The sequence below is a fragment of the Balaenoptera physalus genome, assembly GCF_965194825.1.
Source record: "Balaenoptera physalus genome assembly, chromosome: 5".
Taxonomy (NCBI): domain Eukaryota; kingdom Metazoa; phylum Chordata; class Mammalia; order Artiodactyla; family Balaenopteridae; genus Balaenoptera; species Balaenoptera physalus.
Window position 1 is genome coordinate 57,879,116 of NC_138884.1, and position 20,829 is coordinate 57,899,944.

General features: G+C 40.3%; 1 protein-coding gene across 2 annotated transcripts in view; it reads left to right on the forward strand.

The window, feature by feature from the left end:
• The window catches only part of CCDC158 (coiled-coil domain containing 158), a 90,136-nt gene that overhangs the window by 23,697 nt on the left and 45,610 nt on the right, over positions 1 to 20,829 (forward strand). For both annotated transcript variants that reach the window (XM_082463739.1, XM_082463738.1), the window contains exons 9-16: positions 1,371 to 1,568; positions 2,244 to 2,726; positions 9,074 to 9,263; positions 11,115 to 11,267; positions 13,320 to 13,432; positions 17,194 to 17,352; positions 18,717 to 18,809; positions 19,597 to 19,722. In XM_082463739.1, the coding sequence (XP_082319865.1) occupies positions 1,371 to 1,568; positions 2,244 to 2,726; positions 9,074 to 9,263; positions 11,115 to 11,267; positions 13,320 to 13,432; positions 17,194 to 17,352; positions 18,717 to 18,809; positions 19,597 to 19,722 (1,515 nt within the window). The remainder of the gene's footprint in view (positions 1 to 1,370; positions 1,569 to 2,243; positions 2,727 to 9,073; positions 9,264 to 11,114; positions 11,268 to 13,319; positions 13,433 to 17,193; positions 17,353 to 18,716; positions 18,810 to 19,596; positions 19,723 to 20,829) is intronic.

Below are 20,829 nucleotides of genomic sequence, written 5' to 3' on the forward strand. Positions count from 1 at the left end.
TTAGGGGTACTACAGGCTGAGAAGTTTAGGAAAGGAGATGTTAGTACCCCTTCGTGTGATATTTATTAGAGGTCCTATAGAATAGGGTTCTTTCTCCCCACCCAACCTTATTCCAGGCTACAGCGCCCTCTGCTGGTAGGGCGTCCTTCACAGGCCGACAGGGGGCTGGATGAACGTGCCGTAAAGGGAGAGCTGGCAACTGAACATGCCGTAAAGGGAGAGCTGGCAACTGGGAGAGAAGCTCTAAACCTTGGGATGATCCTCACTTCTTCCCCTCCTATTGCGTGTGTCCCAGTGTCCTCATATCTAATTTGAAAATCTTAGGGGTTAAATGTCTGAACCGTCCTCATAACCATCCCCCCCTTTTCATTCTTGCTGCCACTACCCATTCATCCAAGCCCCTCATTATACCTGCAGCGTGGCAGCATCTCCTTACTCGGTTCCTAAATCTAGTTTCTTCCCTCTTCCGTCCAGCCTGTATTCATCTTTCTAAACTATAGCTCTGATTGTGTCTCTCTTCCACTCAGAAATTACTCTCCCCATAAAGTCAGACTCCCTGCCTTTCAAGACTGTTCGTTATCTGGCCCCAGCTTACCTTTCCAGTCTTTTCTCTCCACATACACCCAGTGCTCCAAGCAAACCCCATGTGCGTCTTTCTAGTCCCTTCTTCCTAATCTCTGCATCTCCAAGCTGTTCTCAAGGTCCAACTTAGGTGCCTTCTTGAAGCATTTGATCTCCTTTTTGATCATTTCTCTCTGCTGTTCATTAGCTCTGTCTCTTCAGTGAAAAACCACTTCCAGTTATTTGTCCATTTATCTCTCTCTGGGTGAAAAGTTCTCTGAATATCTGTGTGTCGTTTTTTTCTCTTTCTCCGACTATGGAGTTTTTGCCAACAGTAGACACTCACTGTGTGTTTCTTGAGTAACTGAAGAGGGAGGTATTCTATTCACAACCCAATTGCCACTCCAATCCCAATACCAGACACTATTCTGCTATTTCTGAAGCAGTCAACCAAATTACTATTGCTGTTCCTTCAAGCTTTTCTTTATTACAGGAGTACACTTGATGTGAAGCATAATGCCTTCGTTAGAAAATTCAAAACTTAACAGGATGATTTGTATTCTCCTCTTCGTTATATACTATTTGGGGTCCAGTCCATTGAGATGTAATGCTAGAAATTACAAGTAAACAAAATGTTATTCTTCTAGGAAATATTGTTCTTTATCAAGCCATTAAAAGGGAATCAGATTCCAAAATCAAAGGCTCCTCAAATCACATAACAACTCCAAAGATGATGTAAGGAAGGAAAATAACGAATTTTACTTTAATTATTTAATACCAGGGGAAAAGCTTGTCTTCGTTTCTTGTAGGCTGATCTGCATAAACGAGAGAAGGAGCTGAGTCTGGAGAAGGAGCAGAATAGGCGCCTGTGGGACCGGGACACAGGCAACAGCATCACCATCGACCACCTGCGGCGGGAGCTGGACGACAGGAACATGGGGGTGCAGCGCCTGGAGGCCCTCCTCAAGGCCGTGAAGAGCGAGTGTCAGGGCCAGATGGAACGGCAGGTCAGGCAGGGCTGGGCGGCCCCTCCTGGGGCTCCCCCGAAGTAGAGTTGTGGATTCCATGAGCAACTTATAAAAACCTGTTGTTTATGTCTATGTGTTTGACGACTTGTTAAATTTAAAATGTTAAGCTTTATCTCGTTTTTGTCCATTGTTGAGTCACGAAACGCCCATCCGATTTGCCTTTTCATTTCCACCTAGAAATCGGTAACCTAACAATTGCTTATTTCAGAAAAGCATCAAACCATAGGGAGATCTGAGGAACAGCAGGGTTGAAGGTCTCCAACAGATGTTTTTTTGTTTTTGTTTTTCCCCCCGGAATTAAGGGGCAGGTTGGAGGGAAATAGAAAGGGCAGTTTGTCTTCAATCCTACCACACTTTCCACTATTGCCAGTGTTATCCTAACTTAAATTGGTGTGGAAAACATCCTCAGAGGAAACTTGCCAAGCTCCTCCCCACCCTAGAAAACCATTCTAGAGGAGCATTATTATTAAATTAAGGCCTCTCCACCTTGCTCTAAGTAACACATGTCAGTCTATGGTCTCTATGAGGTTCTGACAGCAGAACAGTTTGAGACACTGTCAGATTCATGATTTCATGTTGTTGAGCTAACTTGTCATGTCTCTTGACACCTCTGTCTGTCTGCCTAAATTCATGGAATTCTTCTTTAACAATCAGATGGCAGCAATTCAGGGAAAGAATGAAAGTCTAGAAAAAGTGTCCTCCTTGACTGCTCAGCTTGAATCCACCAAAGAGATGCTCCGCAAAGTAGTAGAAGAGTTGACAGCCAAGAAGTTGACCCTGGAGAGCTCCGAGAGGACTGTGTCGGACCTGACAGCCTCACTCCAGGAGAAAGAGAGAGCCATCGAGGCCACCAACTCGGAGATCGTGAAGCTGCGCTCCCGGGTAGACTTGAAGCTGCAGGAGCTGCAGCATCTGAAGAATGAAGGGGGTCACCTCAGAAACGTGCAGACAGAATGCGAGGCCCTCAAGCTGCAGATGGCAGAGAAGGACAAAGTGATCGAGATCCTGCGACAACAGATTGAAAACATGACGCAGCTGGTGGGCCAGCACGGACGGACGGCTGGCGCTATGCAAGTAGAGAAAGCCCAGCTGGAGAAAGAGGTCAATGACAGGAGACTGGAGCTACAGGAAGTTAAGGTCTGTAGAGTGTTTTGGTGGTTTAGCTTCTGAAATATCTTTTTTCCCATGAGTAAGTACGACCTAATTGACTGGAAAGGGGTTCTGTAAGATGATTGTGGACACTCTGAAATTGTTTGAACGTATTTGTGTCAGTGTGCATATATGTTTTTGTGAGAAAGTTGCCATACTTTTATCACATTCCACAAGGAATGGCCCCAAAATGGTTCAGAACTGCTTACATAAAAGAGAAAAGTCAGAAAATCCAGCTTCTTCGTGAAGCCTTTCCTGATCCCACAGTTTGAAGAAGTATTCTGTCCCTCTTCAAACAGACCTAAATTTGAACCCCATCTCTCACCACTCAATAACTGTAAAACACTGGACTGTTTGCTGAATGTTGGCTTCTATGTCTGTAAACCAAAAAGCAAACAAACAAAACAAAAACCCCAAAACCTATTGGGTTGTTTGAGGCTTAAATGAGAAAATATGTATCAGGGATTTATTTAGCTTGGTTCCTGGCCTGTGGAAGATGTTTAGAAAATATTAGTTCTCTTCCGCCATTCCATTCTCCTTCTGAACCTTATCATACTGCATTTGTACCTGTTATAGCCTGGATCACGTTCTGTATTGCACTGTGTGTGTGTGTGTGTGTGTGTGTGTGTGTGTGTGTGTGTGTGTGTGTATAAATAGCAGTGTCTCCTCTTCCCTATAAGACTGCAGACTTCTTCAAGCAGGGTACACATCTTATTCATCTTTGTACCCCTGCCCCAGGACTTTGTGCCTTGCACCCAGCAGGTGCTCAGTAAATATTTATCAAAGTTTAAAACTATTGAACAAATTTTTAAAAATTTGATTTCCTAAGCTTTATGTTACCTGTATCTGCCACGGTAAGTAGTAGGAGATAAGTCACGTACAATTAATTTTTTTCTTTTAGTTTTACTGAGATATAATTGACACAATACTGTATAAGTTTAAGGCATACAGCATAATGGCTTGATTTACATATATTGTGCAATGATTACCACAGTAAGTTAACATCCGTCATCTCATATAGATACAAAAAAAATTAAATAAAACAATGTTTCTTCCCTTATGATGAGAACTTTTAGGATCTACTCTCTTAGCAACTTTCAAATATAGCATACAGCAGTATTAACTATAGTCATTATGTTGTACATTACATCACTAGTGTAGTTATTTCTGTTATATCTGGAATGTGGTACCTTTTGACCACCTGATCCAATTTCCCCTCCCCATCCTTTCCCTGCCTCTGATAATCACAAATCTTTTCTTTAATATTGATTTTCTTTTTTTTAAAATAAATTTATTTATTTATTTGTTTATATTTTTGGCTGCATTGGGTCTTTGTTGCTGCGCACGGGCTTTCTCTAGTTGCGGGGAGCTTGGGCTGCTCTTCCTTGCAGTGCACGGGCTTCTCATTGCGGTGGCTTCTCTTGTTGCGGAGCACAGGCTCTAGGCACGTGGGTTTCAGTAGTTGTGGCATGCAGGCTCAGTAGTTGTGGCTCACAGGCTCTAGAACACAAGCTCAGCAGTTGTGGTCCACGGGCTCAGTTACTCCATGGCATGTGGGATCCTCATGGACCAGGGCTCGAACTGGTGTCCCCTGTATTGGCAGGCAAATTCTTAACCACTGTGCCACCAGGGAAGTCCTGATAATCAGAAATCTTGATTAAACTTTAGATGCCCGAGTTTCTTCATTCTAAAAATTGGGCTGATGGATTATTACCTATCCTATGGCGATATACAAGTTCATTGCATAAAGACCTAGAATTTTCTAGTGCTTAAGGTTTACTTGATTATATCATACATTTTTTTTAACAGCCAAACTCACCATGAAAGAGACTTTTAAAGGCTTCTCAGTGGCCAGCCCTTACAGTGAAAACTTTAGAATAGGTTTGCAGAACATGTTAGAGGACAAAAGATGATTATTCCACCTCTTGTTAAAGAAAAGAGATGGATTTCTAGTATTGTTAAGAGTACAAAGAAATGGAAGAATATGTTGTGTTTCATACTCTGTAAATTAAATCAATTTCACATTCACAAAAACATTATGAGGTATGTACATTATTGTCCCATTTTGCAGATGAGAAAACTGAGAAATGGAGACATTAAATAGCTTGCCTGAGAACAACACTACCTCGGGATTTGGTCCTTGGCAGTATACTAGTAAACACTACAGTGCAGTGGTTCTCAATCACCTGAGAACTAGAAGTTCTCAGTCACCTGGACTGAAAACCAGAATCACCTGGAGGGCTTGTTAAAACACAGACTGCTGGGCGCCAGCCCCAGGGTTTCTGATTCAGTAGGTCTGGGACGGGGCCTGAAATTTAGTGTTTCTAAACAAATTTCCATCTGATGCTGGTCTAAAGAGCATAGGTCTAGTTCTGATATTAGAGTATCCCAGAGCAGTGTGGATTACTGTGACTAAAGTGGCCAATGAAGCCTTCCTAGAGAAGTGGGGACTTGAAAGGGTAAAAACTAGGCAAAGAGGAGGAAAGAAGGCATTCCTAGCAAGGGGAAGTAGCTCAGTCTATACCTTATCCTACAGGTGGCATGGGAGCTGTTAAAAGTTTTGGGTAGAGAAGAGAAGGTGACATGAAAAAGGCAATGTTGGGGGTAGGTTAATCTGATGAAGTTTGGATACAGAATTTAAAGATAGATTAGACAGGGTAGAAACTAATTTTTTTTTTTAAGTTTTTTTTTTTTAATTAATTAATTTATTTATTTTTGGCTGTCTTGGGTCTTCATTTCTGTGCGAGGGCTTTCTCTAGTTGCGGCAAGTGGGGGCCACTCTTCATCGCGGTGCGCGGGCCTCTCACTGTCGTGGCCTCTCTTGTTGTGGAGCACAGGCTCCAGACACGCAGGCTCAGTAGTTGTGGCTCACAGGCCTAGTTGCTCCGCGGCATGTGGGATCTTCCCAGACCAGGGCTCGAACCCGTGTCCCCTGCATTGGCAGGCAGATTCTCAGCCACTGCGCCACCAGGGAAGCCCGAAACTAATTTTTAATTCCCAAATAGGGAACTGGAGCAGCTTCAGGGAAAGATTTCCTAGTTGAAAAGAGCTTCACACAGATGCATAGAATGTAAGTTAAAAACTTGAGCTTTTATGCTACATCCACTTCCCTCCACAATCCAGCGAGGACGAAAGGAGGGGAATCCTAGCCCTAGAAGGTATGGTTTCTCTCACCTCTTTAGGCTGGGGCCTGCGCACACTGACAGCAAAGGAGCAGGGTAAGCTCTCTTCTAGCAACTGCAGGGCCTCACAGCTGGATCCTTTCTTCCAAGGCTGAAAAAGGACCAAATGTCCATCAGCTGACCCCACCAGTTGGGACAGAAGTAGCATATGCCCAGTACATGTTGTGATGCCGCAGGCTGTCCCAGGAAAGCCCTCCCCCTCCGTCACCCCATGAGTCCAGCTGGATCTAGGGTGACAGTTACCGGGAGTGGCTAGGCAATCTGGGATCAGATGGCCTTGTTTAGGGCCTTTACTGCCCAAGCCCGTCACAGGTGGGAGTGAGACAAGCTCGTAGCTCTCCACCGATCCTTTCTGCAACAGCTAAAAGCTCGTCGCGTGTTACATTTCAAATATAGCATTGGTCTATACATTTAAACTGCATTAGCTAGTATTATATTTAAGGCCAACAGGCCGTAATTTGAGGGCACAATCTGATGACAAATAAGTAAGTTTGTTTTCAAATGGTGTTTGCTCAGAAGGATCTAGGCCGGCTCTGTCCACTAGAAATGTGATGTGAGCCACATATATAATTTAAAATTTTTTAGTAGACACGTATAAAGAAACCGGTGAAATTAATAACATTTTATTTTACTCATATCCAAAATAGGGTGATATTTTTATATTGTAAGCAGTATCCCAAATTGAGATATTTTAATTTTTTTTAATATAGAGTCTGAAATCTGGTGTTTGAAATCTCCACTTAGACTAACCACACTTCAAGTGCTCAACAGTCACATGTAGCTAGTGGCTATTGTACTAGACAGTGCAGACCTAGGTCTGGGAAGAGGGGGGTTCATCCTGGGAAGGCTTACCAGCGTAAATAGAGACCAGTTTTGAGCCGGTTGTAGGAATCCACATGAGAGGTACGACAATCCACACTGGAGGCTGGGGAAGATTTAGTTGATTATAAGGGGTCAGCGGAAAGGGAAACACATAGGAGACTTTGAGGTTTCAAAGGCACTTAGGTGTCTGAGGGACTTAGAATATGGTAGCGCCCCTAACAGAAGAATTGGGAAGAAACTCGAGAGGAAAAGCCCTGTGAGGAAGGAGTAGGGGAGTGGTTTGGTCAGAGTTTGCAGCAGGATGCCAAGCTGGGAATTCCTGGCAGTTGGTTGGAAATGCAAAATGAGAGTTTCCAAATTCATATTCCCTGCTCACTTCAAGGACCAGATGCAGCCCACCTCACCGGCTTGTTCTAGCAGGTGCCTTCTCATTGGTCTCCCACTTCCACTCCTCTCTTTGTCCCCACCACTGTTTATGCTTCACACAGGAGCCAGAGTTATATTTTTAAAACATTATGCTGTATCACTCCCATGCTGAAAACTGTCCAGTGGCTTCTTTCTCAGAAGGAGCTCTCACTCACGTCCTTACATTGCCTCTAAGGCCCATCTTGCCCAGGGCTCCCTCTGACTCATCTCCCACCACTTCCACCCACTCTCACTCCACTCCAGTGTAGAGGACACAAAATCCTTTTCCTTCTGTCCTTCTAAATTCTCTGGGGCCCCGACAGATTAACAAGAGAAAGACAAACACAAGTTTATTAACATGTATGTTTCATATATGCATGGGAGAGACCCAGGGAAATGAGTAATTCAGAGAGGTGGCTTAGAATTCAGGCTTAAGTACCATCTTCAGCTAAAACAAAGAACAGTGTAGGGGAGGTATGTCATGGGAAGTAGACCAGGAAAACTACGGTAAACAAGGATGAGGTCTGTTACGTAGATTTAAGTTGGTGCCTCCCCAGTTGCTAAGATTCTCTCGTGATTTAGTCTTCCTCCGGTTCAGAGAGCCAGACACCCTTACAAATGGAGATTTCCTTTATAAATGTAAATTTCCCTTAAAGGTTAACTTCTACTGTTTCCAGAGCTTCTTCTGAGTTTGTTGTTTCTCAAAATAATCCTATGCCGAAGAGGCAGATTTTGGGGTGGCCTATTCTGGTCTCCTCCACCAGCCATTCTGACAGCCTCGCTGTTCCTTGAACACATTACCTGTGCCTGGAGCTGTCGCCAGCCTGCCACATGCTTGCTCCTTTACCTCTTTGAGGTTTCTGCTCATCAGAGAAGGCTTTCCTGACCAACTGTGGCAGGGTCCCCAAGACCGCTCACAGGGTCATCATTCGCTAGGAGGACTCAACAGTACTCAGCAGATAGTCGTGCTCATGGATAGGATTTATTACAATGAGAGGATCTAAAACAAAATCAGCAAAGGGAAAAAGCACACGGAGGAAGCCAGGCACAAGCTTCCAAAAGTCCTCTCCGGCAGTCACGCAGGATATGCTTAATTCCCCCAGCAACAAGTTGTGACAACATGTGTCAAATGTTGCCAACCAGAGAAGGTCATTAGAGACTCAGTATGCAGGGTTTTTATACTGGGGGCTGGTCATTTAGGTACTCCTTAACTGGACAGGTGAATACAGTCTTCCGAAAGGAAAGCAGGTGTTCAGCATAAATCGTTTTGTTTGCAGAACAGTTTAGGCAGAGTGGGCCACTTTTATCAGTTAGACTGGTGGGAACCCTCTCAAAATCCAGGTTTCCAGAACAGCCAACAGCCAACCTGCCTAGCAGGCTTTCATCAGGGTAACCGTCAGGCTGTCTTCCACATACCAACTTAGCTCACGTAACAGCCCTCTGCCTGTGTTCATTCTCTACCCTCTCACCTTTTTAATTCTTTTTTGTCCTTACTATTATCTGGCTATTAAATATTTGTTTCATCTGTCTCCTCTCACTGGAATGTAAAGCCCCACGAGGGCAAGGACATTGTTTGATTACTGCGATACACGGCCAGGGCAGGGGAAGCCTCGCAGGTGAGGTGTTTTGGGAGTAAAACAAGGAGGTACTCACCTAGGGCCTCCCCTGCCTCCCCTGCTACGCTATCCCCAACAGATAAAGTGGGGCCTGGCACGGAGTAGGTGCTGGTGCTCAATGCCTTTTTTTTGAGTGAATGAATACAAAGAATAGGAATAATGAAGGGTTGCGGGTCAGTGATACTGAGAATTAACATCTAAGTTTAAAAGGAAGTAAAGTATTCCTTTTGTTTTCCAGCTTACTATTGCTGCTTTGTATTTTATTTTTTTTATTTCTTACCCTGTCCTTTGTGTTTATCCCTCTATTTAGGTTTTGAAAGATAAAAAAGATGCAAAGATACGGGAGCTTGAAGCCAGAGTGAGTGACCTGGAGCTGGAGAAGGTGAAGCTGGTGAATGCAGGCTCTGAGCGGCTCCGTGCGGTGAAGGACATCAAACAAGAGAGAGATCATTTATTAAGTGAGGTGAAAGCTAGTAGGAATGAGTTGAACAGTCTTACAGGTATGTTACTCCCAATTCAAATTCTGCTAACAAATAGGAGTGCTATCAGTGAAGTTCAATGAGGATACTAGGACTATGTGAAAGAATAGTTCCTTATCCCAATTACAAACGTGGATAATTGTGCTGTCCCAGTGGACACCTGAAATCCTGATACTTCTCCTTGAAGCCCTCCCACAGCTTGCACTTATTAACCATTAACTTTAGTCAGCCTTCAGTGTCCATGAAATTCTTTACTGAGTTTCCAAGAGAAGGGTGAGGGAAGTGGAAACCTTGAGTCCTTTGAGTCAGATAGCTTGATGAGATGTTTAATAACGAAGCAACACGTGTAAACAGACTTACGCAAATTTCTTGAAACAGAAAAATCCAAGGCCTTAAATTTTAAAAAGAAATACTCCTAGTTCACCAATAGTATGGTATAGGTATTATCTACTTCACACACACACACACACACACACACACACACACACACACACACACACACACACACACACACGCATACATCTGTGATTCCTGAACATTTACTATGCCAGATGCTGGGACAGGCCCTAGAAACAACAGTGAGGCCCCCGGCTAGTTGGGAACCAGACCCGTATAGAGCAGGTTACAGTGTAGTGGGTGAGGCACAGTGGACGTGTGCTGGCTGCACATGTGGGAAAGGGTAGAGAATCAGCCTCCTGTAGGAGGTGACATCTGTACTGGGATTGATGGAGGAAAAGGAATTTGGCAGGTGAAAAAGAGGTAGAAGGGCAATCCAGGCAGAGAGAACATTATGGGCAGAAGCATGAAGGCATAAAATAACATAATGTGACCTCAGAAGTATTTATGGAAATAAAAATACAAAGGAATGAGGACTAAGAAATGAGGCAGACAATGTGGAGCCAGCAAAAGATATTAAGAGATTGATGTCATCGGATTTACATTTTAGAAGGACATTGTCAGCAGGTAAAGAGAGAAAGGCAAGCCTAAAGGAACAGAGGCCAACCAGTTAAGGAGGGTTTTGCTGTAGTCCCAGGGAAGGGTGATGAGAACTTGAACTGAGGCAGTGGCAGTGAGAAGGAGAGGAGAGGGAAGAATTAAGAATATTTTTGGAGATTGGAGGGACTGTATATGTGTTTCAGGTTTTAAATTTGCAGTATTGGGAGAACAATGATACCAACAGCTGAGAGAAGGAGACCAGGAGGGGTTGGCTTGCGGGCAGGAGGGTGAGACGCAGTCAGTGTGATACTGTTGGTCTGGGGGCACCAGGACATCCACATGGAAGTGTCTGGTTAGACAGAGTTAGATCTCAGCAGAGAGGTCTTGGCTCTGTTTGTTCCCTTTATATGTAAATCTATCTATCATATATAAATAGATAAATATAAATAAATAGATAGTTGAATAAGTGTGTGTGTGTATGTGTGTGTGTGTGGGTGTGTGTGTATTCTTATGTATGAACAATGAATGCCGGCTATTTTGATAGTTACTGGAGATAAAAAAATCAGATAAGACACATGGCGGCCTCAGGTTACTTACCATGTGGTGGACATTTCATCTACCTACAGCTGGTGGTTAAATCTGTGTGGTAGATATGATTATCCAAGAAGGTTTAAGGTGAAATAGATGTGAGCCAATTATACTGGCTGGGAAAAAGCAGTAAATAATAAGTGGGTAAAGGAGGCAGATCCACCCAAGCAGATTAAAAAGAGTCAGATGCCTGGAAATGTGTGTGTACATCTAATTTCTGTAACAATGCTGTAACTAAATGGAATCTCTTTCAGCTCTAAAATTCTGTGATCATTAATTACAAATAAAATATACTTTATAACAATGGAGTAGAAAAAATTAACTATTATTGATTATCACGTTGTACAGAGGACTATGAAGTCTTAAAAAGGAATTTTCGAAACAAAAGTGAAGAAATGGAAACTACTACAAATAAGCTGAAAATGCAATTAAAATCTGCACAGTCTGAGCTAGAACAAACAAGAAATACATTAAAGTCAATGGAAGGATCTGATGGTCACGGTATGCTTTAGTAGATTTTTTCCTTTTGTTTTTAATTCCCTTGTTCTAGATTTATTAAAACACAAACCTAGATACATTGCCTTTCACCTCTTCACAGGGCAGCATGATGTGAGAGACATACAACAATAGGTATCACTGATGGGTGTTATATAGCAGTAGTTCTCAGGTTTTTTTTTTTTTTTGAGGGAAATTGCCATTTACTTAATTTAATCTTTAAGTATCTGAATCTTTCTTTTTCTGTAGCTATTTCAATAATTTATAACAGACCTCAATGTCCATAAATGCCAGTTAATTGTTTTTAAGGAAGTGTTGATATAAATACAGGTTACCAATAATTTTCATTCAACACCTTATTTTTCACACGTTTATTATCTACATAAACTGTGTATCTGTGGCTAATTGTCAGCTCCCAATTCCTTCTCTGAGATGAAGATGGGAGGGAGCCCTGGGAATTGAACTGCTAGGATGAGGGGTCCCTTCAACCACTTACCTGTTCCCTTTTCACCTTGCTGCCCATATTAATTCAGAGAGAGAAGGTTAGTTGCTGTTTCATATTATTCATATCATTGTTTGTATGGCTATATTAGCTGACTGTAAGAATAAATATTTAACTAAAGGCTACCTTTTTTCTATTTCTCAGTATTTTTTCATGTCAAAGGATTTACGTCTGTGCTTACTTCAACAGCACATATACCAAAATTGGAAAGATACTGAAGGAGATTACCATGGCCCCTGCACAAAGATGGCACGCAAATTCTTGACGCGTCCATATTTTGTGCGGTTCTTGGCGATTCAGCTCTTTCTTCGCTGGTTAGCACCAAGAAAATGGTGGGGCTTGGAGAGATGACTCCAGAGGCCCATCTGGGGTCTGTTCCCTCGTCCCCTCCACCAGACAGAGTCCCTCCTCAGTATGCTCCGGGCCTCGCCACAACTGCCCCAGTCACATTACCATTGTTAAATTAACTAGGTAATCCTGTATTTGCTTTCGAATGCCTGTTTTCATTGATTAAGATCACCTTAAAACAAAAAATTTATTAAGAAAATTACCTTTGAAGGCCAACCATGATCCACTTAATCAGACCAAAATTCTTCAAAGTGGTGAGAAAATGATGCAAATCAGTGTCCTGTGCCTGTATTAACCCTGTCTTTGACAGTTTAGCTATAAGAACTATATCTTGTTAGGAAGAAGTCACACCTTTCATCCTCCAATAATTTGTTTTTAAAGAATGGCACGTTTTCTTTTTCTCGTTACCCTCTAAGCTCTAGCTGGACCTAACTCAAAGCAGTGGCATTTTCAAACCTCTTTTCTCAGCTGACTCCAAGAAACAACATAGGGTCTCTCTGACTTTGAATTTCCAAGCAAGGATGAGCTTTATTTATCTTTACAGTGGCCTGCCTTATCTTAAGTATTCATTGCCTACTGCCCGTCTAGAACATTCTCATCCTGTCACCAGTTTTAGTAAAATAATCACATATATGCTCATACTGCCAGTTTGACTTCTGAAACAGCAGTGAGTTCCAAGCACATGACGATAACCATGAGATTGGAAATTGAATCATTTGTGATATCACTGGGATCTTTTAAAAGATCACTAATAGTAGATGTCTTGCGTGGTATTTTATATATCAGTTTCTAGAAAAATTATTTTAGTAAAAATACTATATACATTTTTCATTTTATGACTGTATATATTTTGTGTGTATATATTTCCTATATGTGTAAGTATGAACTTGGTCAGCATTATTTATTACTGTTGGAGATATGGCAAATTATGATGGCCAATGAAATTAATCCTAACAAGGAATCACAAAACATCATCATTTATATACATTTCTGAGCTCAAAACCTCTGAGTAACTGCTGAAAATTGTTATATCCCAATATTGTGAAATCTGAAGACATTTTCTGTGAACACTTCCTTGAAACTGTCCGGGTGCCTTAGAGGAATCTTACCTGTCACCTTCTCATAATGTTTGACCATCAAATTATAGTCACCTCTCAAAATTTAGAAACTTTAGAAACTAAGATACAGTTTAGTTCCTTTTTTTCCAGCTATGAAAGTGGCAATGGGGATGCAAAAACAAATTACAGCTAAAAGAGGTCAGATAGATGCCCTTCAGAGCAAGATACAATTTTTAGAAGAGTCCATGGCAAATGCAAACAAGGTAAGTCTCTGTCCTTGGAATGGGGGAAGCCAATATGTTCACTCATTAGTAAACTACAACACAGAATAGGACGTAGCAGAGATACAAAGTATGATGGAAGAAAGACAAGAGTTTATTTCTGACAGAGAGAATGAGGAGAAAGTTCCTGAAGGAACATTTGAGCAGGACCTTGAAAGAGCTAGTATTTTTTTTTTTTTTGTATCTACTCTGGATTGAATTTTATTTTATTTTATTATTTTTTTCCTTGGTCCTCTTTTATTATTTTTTTGCATGTATCCTTTTTTTAAAAATAAATTTATTTATTTATTTATTTATTTATTTTTGGCTACGTTGGTTCTTCATTGCTGCGCAAGGGCTTTCTCTAGTTGTGGCGAGCAGGGACTACTCTTCGTTGTGGTGCACGGGCTTCTCATTGAGGTGGCTTTTCCTGTTGTGGAGCACAGGCTTAGTTTCCTGTTGTGGGCTCTAGGCGTGTGGGCTTCAGTAGTTGTGGCGCACGGACTTAGTTGCTCCGCGGCATGTGGGATCTTCCCGGACCAGGGCTCAAACCCGTGTCCCCTTCATTGGCAGGCGGATTCTTAACCACTGTGCCACCAGGGAAGTCCCCATGTATCTATTCTTTTTCAAATTCTTTTCCTATTTTGGTTGTTACAGAATATTGAGCAGAGTTCCCTGTGCTATACAATACCTCCTTGTTGGTTATCTATTGTACTTTAAATACAACAGTGTGTATATGTCAATCCCAAACTCCCAATCTATCCCTCCCCACGACCCTTCTCCCCAGTAACCCTAAGTTCGTTCTCTAAGTCTGTGAGTCTGTTTCTGGTTTGTAAATAAGTTCATTTGTATCATTTTCTTTAGATTCTGCATATAAGGGATATCATACGATATTTGTCTTTCTCTGTCTGACTGACTTCATGATAATCTCCAGGTCCATCCATGTTGCTGCAAAAGACATTATTTCATTCTTTTTTATGGCTGAGTAATATTCCATTGTATAGACGTACCACATCTTCTTTATCCATTCATCTGTCAATAGACATTTAGGTTGCTTCCATGTCCTGGCTATTATTAACAGTGCTGCAGTGAACACTGGGGCACATGTATCCTTTCGAACAATGATTTTCTTCGGATATATGCCCAGGAGCGGGATTGCTGGATCATATGGTAGCTCTATTTTCAGTTTTTTAAGGAACCTCCATACTGTTCTCCATAGTGGCTGCACCAATTTACATTCCCACCAATAGTATAGGAGGGTTCTGTTTTCTCCACACCCTCTCCAGCATTTTATTGTTTGTAGATTTTTTTGATGATGGCCATTCTGACTGGTGTGGGGTGATATCTCATTGTAGTTTTGATTTTTATTTCTCTAATAATTAGTGATGTTGAACATCTTTTCATGTGCCTCTTGGCCATCTGTATGTCCTCTCTGGAGAAATGTCTATTTAGGTCTTCTGCCCATTTTTTGATTGGGTTGTTTGTTTTTATGATATTAAGCCGCATGAGCTGTTCGTAAATTTTGGAGACGAATCCTTTGTCGGTCACATCATTTGCAATATTTTCTCCCATTCTGTGGGTTGTTTTTTTGTTTTGTTTGTGGTTTCCTTTGCTATGCAAAAGCTTTTGAGTCTAGTTAGGTCACATTTGTTTATTTTTGTTTTTATTTCCATTACTCTGGGAGACAGATCAAAAAAGATATTGCTGCAATTTATGTCAGAGTGTTCTTCCTATGTTTTCCTCTAAGAGTTTTATAGTGTCCGGTCTTACATTTAGGCCTTTAATCCATTTTGAGTTTATTTTTGTGTATAGTGTTAAAGAATGTTCTAATTTCATTTTTTTTACATGTAGCTGTCCAAGAGCTAATATTTTAACTGCAAGAGGTAGGCAAAAGGATATTCGTGATAGAGAGACGGAATGGTTATAAACAAAACATATTCAGTTCTGCTCTAATGCAACATATGTGTTACTGAAATCACCACACTATGCAAAAGTGTGCAATAAAAACCACCATGGGGCTCATCAGAACAGTGGGATTAGGAGCGCCACACTAACGAACTTCATCAGTGACAAAAGAAAAACAGGAACCTAATGAAAATGGTAGCACAGTTTTACACATGTTAAATGGTTAAGAGATACATAAATACTACAATTAGGATGGCCCTTTATCTTAAAAAAGACCTGAAGTTTGCTTGTGCATTGAAGAACTGCAGCGTGGGAGTTGTTAAGAAGGGGTAGAAGGTGGGTTTCCTGTAACACAGAATGTGCATGGACATAGCTCATAACCCAGGGTAAACTGAGGGAGCTGATAGTTTGAAGAGTGTGTATGTATGCTTTTTGTGTATTTCTGTGCAGCTCTGTTTAGCTGGGTGCTGTTTTCTGCATTGACCCCGTATTTCTCATAAATGAAACTGTGCATAAGTAGATGTGAAATTTGTGTTATACTCAAATGTTCCCTGATAACCTCAATCACTTTGGAACAAATTTGCACTTTTAGAAGAAGAGTTATAACAGAACTGACTGTAATGGAGATGAGAAGGTAAACAGCATAAGCAGAAAATAAGGGCAACTAAAATAATTGCTTTCCCCATACCGAAAATGCTGAAATACTATTTTTAGAATGAGGCTAAATATTAACAAATATGTACATACATTTGTGCCTACCCCTCATCATATGGACTTATTTATTTCCTGTGCTTTTGTTCTTTCCCACTTTTTTCTCCCCTCCATTTCTTATCCTAAATTTGTTCTTTTCTTTTTCTTCTTCCATTATTTGCCTATTTGGAACCTAAAGCAGGGCTTATCCTCGTCCTCCCCAAGGGTACTTAGGGCAGTAAGAGGTTACTGCCTGCTGTCACCAGAAACACCTGCCCCCAGTAAAGGAAGGTGTTCATCAAAGCTCAATGACATTCCCCTCAAACGGGAAGGAGGCAGCTTGAAAAATTAATCCTTCTTTCTTTCTGCAGCCTCTTCTGCCTAACTCATCAGAAAAGGAAAAACTATTTGTATCCAAAATGTGTATTACAGTGGTGATACCTACTACCTTGTTTACATTAAACATTTTCTCTATGAAAAAAAAATATATATAGAAAGAAATATAGACTCAGTAAGTTCAGGTTTATATTTTAACTTGATTACTATGCATTTGTTCTTTGCTACCCATTTCATGATGTATTTTAAGGGAATGAACTAATTTTAATGAAATTTTGTTAGATACCAAAGATTCTCCGTAAGTTTATCAGTAAGCTCATTCTCATCACTGGATCACAGTGACTTTGAGAACAGGAGCTGTGTGTCCTATTTCTCTTTATGCCAGAGGGTCTACAGTAGGCATTTGTGAAATTAACATTTAACCATTTGTGAAATTAATATTCAACCTTGAAACAAAATAGAAAACCCATAAAGATTTCAAATACGTGTGTCTTCTTTAAATCTCTTGTGTCATTTTAAAGAAGTTTCAATTTGATTTGGTATGTGATTACTCAATCTCAATTCACCACAACACTGTCTCTTTTTATGACAACACAGCTATTACATATTTCATAGGTTTTATCAAAGATTTAATAAGCCTAGAAAGAAGTAATAAACTAGCAGTGATAAAAATGAGAGAGAACATGGTAACGTAATTCTAGCAGCTCCTAACTCCAACCCATAAACAAATTAAACTATAGTTCAGATCTTTGCATAATAGTTTTATATTTCCATCACATCTCAGCATCTACATCAGCATATTATTTCTGATATTTGCTCCTCTGTAATTGTAGGAAAAGCATTTTCTAAAAGAAGAAAAGACAAAATTAAGCCAGGAATTGAGTACTGTTGCAACAGAGAAAAACAAGATGGCGGGAGAACTAGAAGTCCTACGATCTCAGGAACGCCGATTGAAAGAAAAGGTTGCTAATATGGAAGTTGCTCTTGATAAGGTGGTTATTAACTAAATATATAAATTAGTTATCACCTAAATAGTTATTAACCAAGTAGAATTGTTCTGAATGAAAGCACCATGTTGATAGGAACCAAATCTGTCAAACTGTATTGTATCCCGGTCACCTCACACAAGAAAAAAACTGTATCCTGTACAGAAGGCTGAGCTTTAAAAACATAGTCATGATGCATACTTTTTACAAAATTATCTTTTTTCTGGCTAACAGGTCACAAGAGCAGTAAGATATAAGGTGTAAGATGCTCCTGGTATCCTTCGTGACCTGAATAACTAAAAATACCACCAATCTAACTTACCATCAAAGAAGGACTTGAATACTAGGTAGAATACAGTCTGTTAAAAATATCCATACAGAGATAAAGTAATGCTAACGTCTGGCACTTTGTGGAGTTCAAAAAGTGCAGGTAGGGAGCTTCCCTGGTGGCACAGTGGTTGAGAAATCTGCCTGCCAATGCAAGGGACACAGGTTCGAGCCCTGGCCCGGGAAGATCCCACATGCCACGGAGCAACTAAGCCCGTGCACCACAGCTACTGAGCCTGCGCTCAAGAGCCCACAAGCCACAACTACTGAGCCCACGTGCCACAACTACTGAAGCCTGTGCGCCTAGCGCCTGTGCTCTGCAACAACAGAAGCCGCGACAGTGAGAAGCCCACTCACTGCAACGAAGAGTAGCCCCCGCTCACCGCAACTAGAGAAAGCCCGCACACAGCAACGATGACCCAACACAGCCAAAAATTCAAAAAAACAACAAATAATTAATTTAAAAAAAAAGAAAAGAAAGTGCAGGTAGGGAACACAGCTTAAAGAATGAGAAGGATCAATGATGACACTGTATTTGTCATTTCCATTTATTGTAGAGAAGTAAATCTCTGTGTCACCTGAAAACTCTAGAAGCCTAAAAATATACCAAGACTAGTTGTTGATTCTTGAGAAATCAGAGCCTTCATGGTGATAGAAAATGACCTGTGATCCCACCTATTCAAACTTAGGTCTTAGAACATGATATATTGACTCAATGAATTTCAGTTGTGTTTATTTTTATAGAAATGTTTTTACATCACTAAAGCTGTTTGCTCATTTCATCCTTAGTTCATTCATTCTTTTGAGTGCCCTCCACATACTAAATGCCATGTAGATGCTGGGGCTACAGAGGATAAAGACGTGGCCTCCAATTACTCTCAAGTTTTCTGAATAAAACAGATAAATAAATAGATAAATGTAATACCGTGTGCCAAGAACAGGGGAAGTTTCCTTGAAGAGATGGCGACTCTGCATTTATACATAAATAAAATAAAATTGCATAAAGAATGGAGGATAAACCACATGTGGTTGCTTGATTGTAGGCATCTTTGCAGTTTGCAGAATGTCAAGATATAATACAGCGTCAGGAACAAGAATCTGTGCGCCTAAAACTTCAACACACTTTGGATGTAAAAGTAAGATCTTTTTTCATCAAAAATAGTAGTTTAAGCAAAAATTATGCCTTGGTTTGATATACTTTCATATTTTCCCCATGTACTTTAGATACATTCAAGTGTACTTTTAACATTATCTAATATTAGCAATTATAAAATCTGTACATTGTACAGATTATACCTATCCTTTTCATACATAGTAACAAGTTGAAGCACCATGCTTTATGTTAAGTCTATACTGAATGAGGGAAACATAGAAGTACCTACCTTGGGGAACCAGAGGTTTTGTATACAGGAGGTCAAGTATGTTTGGCTTGTTTAGAGAATAGAAAAATGATGTAATTTCCATGACAAAACATGTGTTCTTTAGAAATAGTAGAGTTTTCCACTGGAGTATATGTCTGTTTTTGGAGTATATTTTAAAGTTGCAGACATACTTTAAAGTCTCAATACTGGATATTTTCACAGGCAGGAGCACTCCGTAGTTGGAGAGGATCTTTCTCAGTAGTCAGAAGTCGTGTGGAGTGTTTGGCAAAGTTAGAAACCAACGTAGTAGCATCCCATCTGAGATATGTTTTCACATCTGGAATGATTTTATCCATCAGAAGTGTGAAGGCATCTTCCTAAGCCCATGATTAGTCCCCAAAGAGTAACATACACCAGAATCATCTTGCTTAATACTTTGGCTTAAAACTTTGTAGAAGTTCAACATGTAAGACTGAAATTATATTTGCAAAAATACATTTTGATTTCACAATTCTCACTGTACGTTGACAGTTATTTTGCTCACATGTATATTGTCTTCCAGGAACTTAAGGGCCCTGGATACACCTCCAATTCTTCTGTGAAACCACGCCTTCTACAGCCGTCATCTGCTGCCCATTCTCATTCTAATGTACCATCTTCCCAGTCTGCAGCCAGCTTCCTATCTCATGTAAGTAACTAGTCTTATAGTCTAATCACACATGAAATCACACATGAAAATCAATTTCATTAGTTAATAGTCGTATTGTACGTATAGCAACAGGGTTGCTAGTAACCTACCAGGTATCCTGCTTATGCATTTAAATGAAAAGCATGCACTGCAAAATGAAAAAGTTGAAATGGACTCTTTTCACACACATGAGTTATGTGCACTGATAAACTAGCTATCACACAGCAAGTAACATTCTATCAAACAAAAGAATATTATTAATATTAGAAGTTAACATGATTCTCTCTGGAGACTGGAACTTGGAGGTGGGCAGAGGAAGGGAAGGAGACTGCTGCTTTTTGTTTTAAGTGTTATAAAATCACTTTACCTTTAAAACTATATGCATGTTACATTGATAAAAATTAAATTAAACCCCTCTCCCCATGAAGCAAACAACAAACATAACAAAGAACATTTGACCAGGAGTCACTGGGACTTAAGATGTGTCTCTAACCACTTTGTGTGACCTTGGAAACTGAGTTAAATATATTGTTCCTTTTCACCTCTAATGAGGAGTCTGGACTATAGGTCATCTCTAGGGTTTTCTAGAAGATCAGCTCTGAAATTCCATGACTTTTCTTTAGCCAAAATCCAGCCTAGTAATACATAGACTGTACTTGATTATAAAGAATCTCATCCATCACTGAAAAAGTACTAGTCATAAGTCTATTAAATTTAAAACTTTAATTGTAATTCTAACAGCAGTAATGATGTGTATTATCTAAATAGACTGTTAAGCATGTTTTATACAATTTCTTCCCTTAAAAATGTTTATTATATAATTTTACACATTAAATGTAACATACATTCTTTGTTTTATTCACTGATGTGTTCCAAGCACCTGGAATAGTATCTAGCATGTGGTAAGTATTCAGTACATATTTGTCTAATGGGTGAATGAATTCATTGTAAAATACTGTGTTCAGGTTTTCATTGTTTCTACTGACAAGTCAGTTTTAAGTCTTATTGTCGCTTTTTGGGAGGTACTTTTTTTCTCTAACCACTTTAAAGATTTTCTCTTTGTTTTGGTTTAAGCAGTTTGACTGTGATGTGCCTATGTGTAGTCTT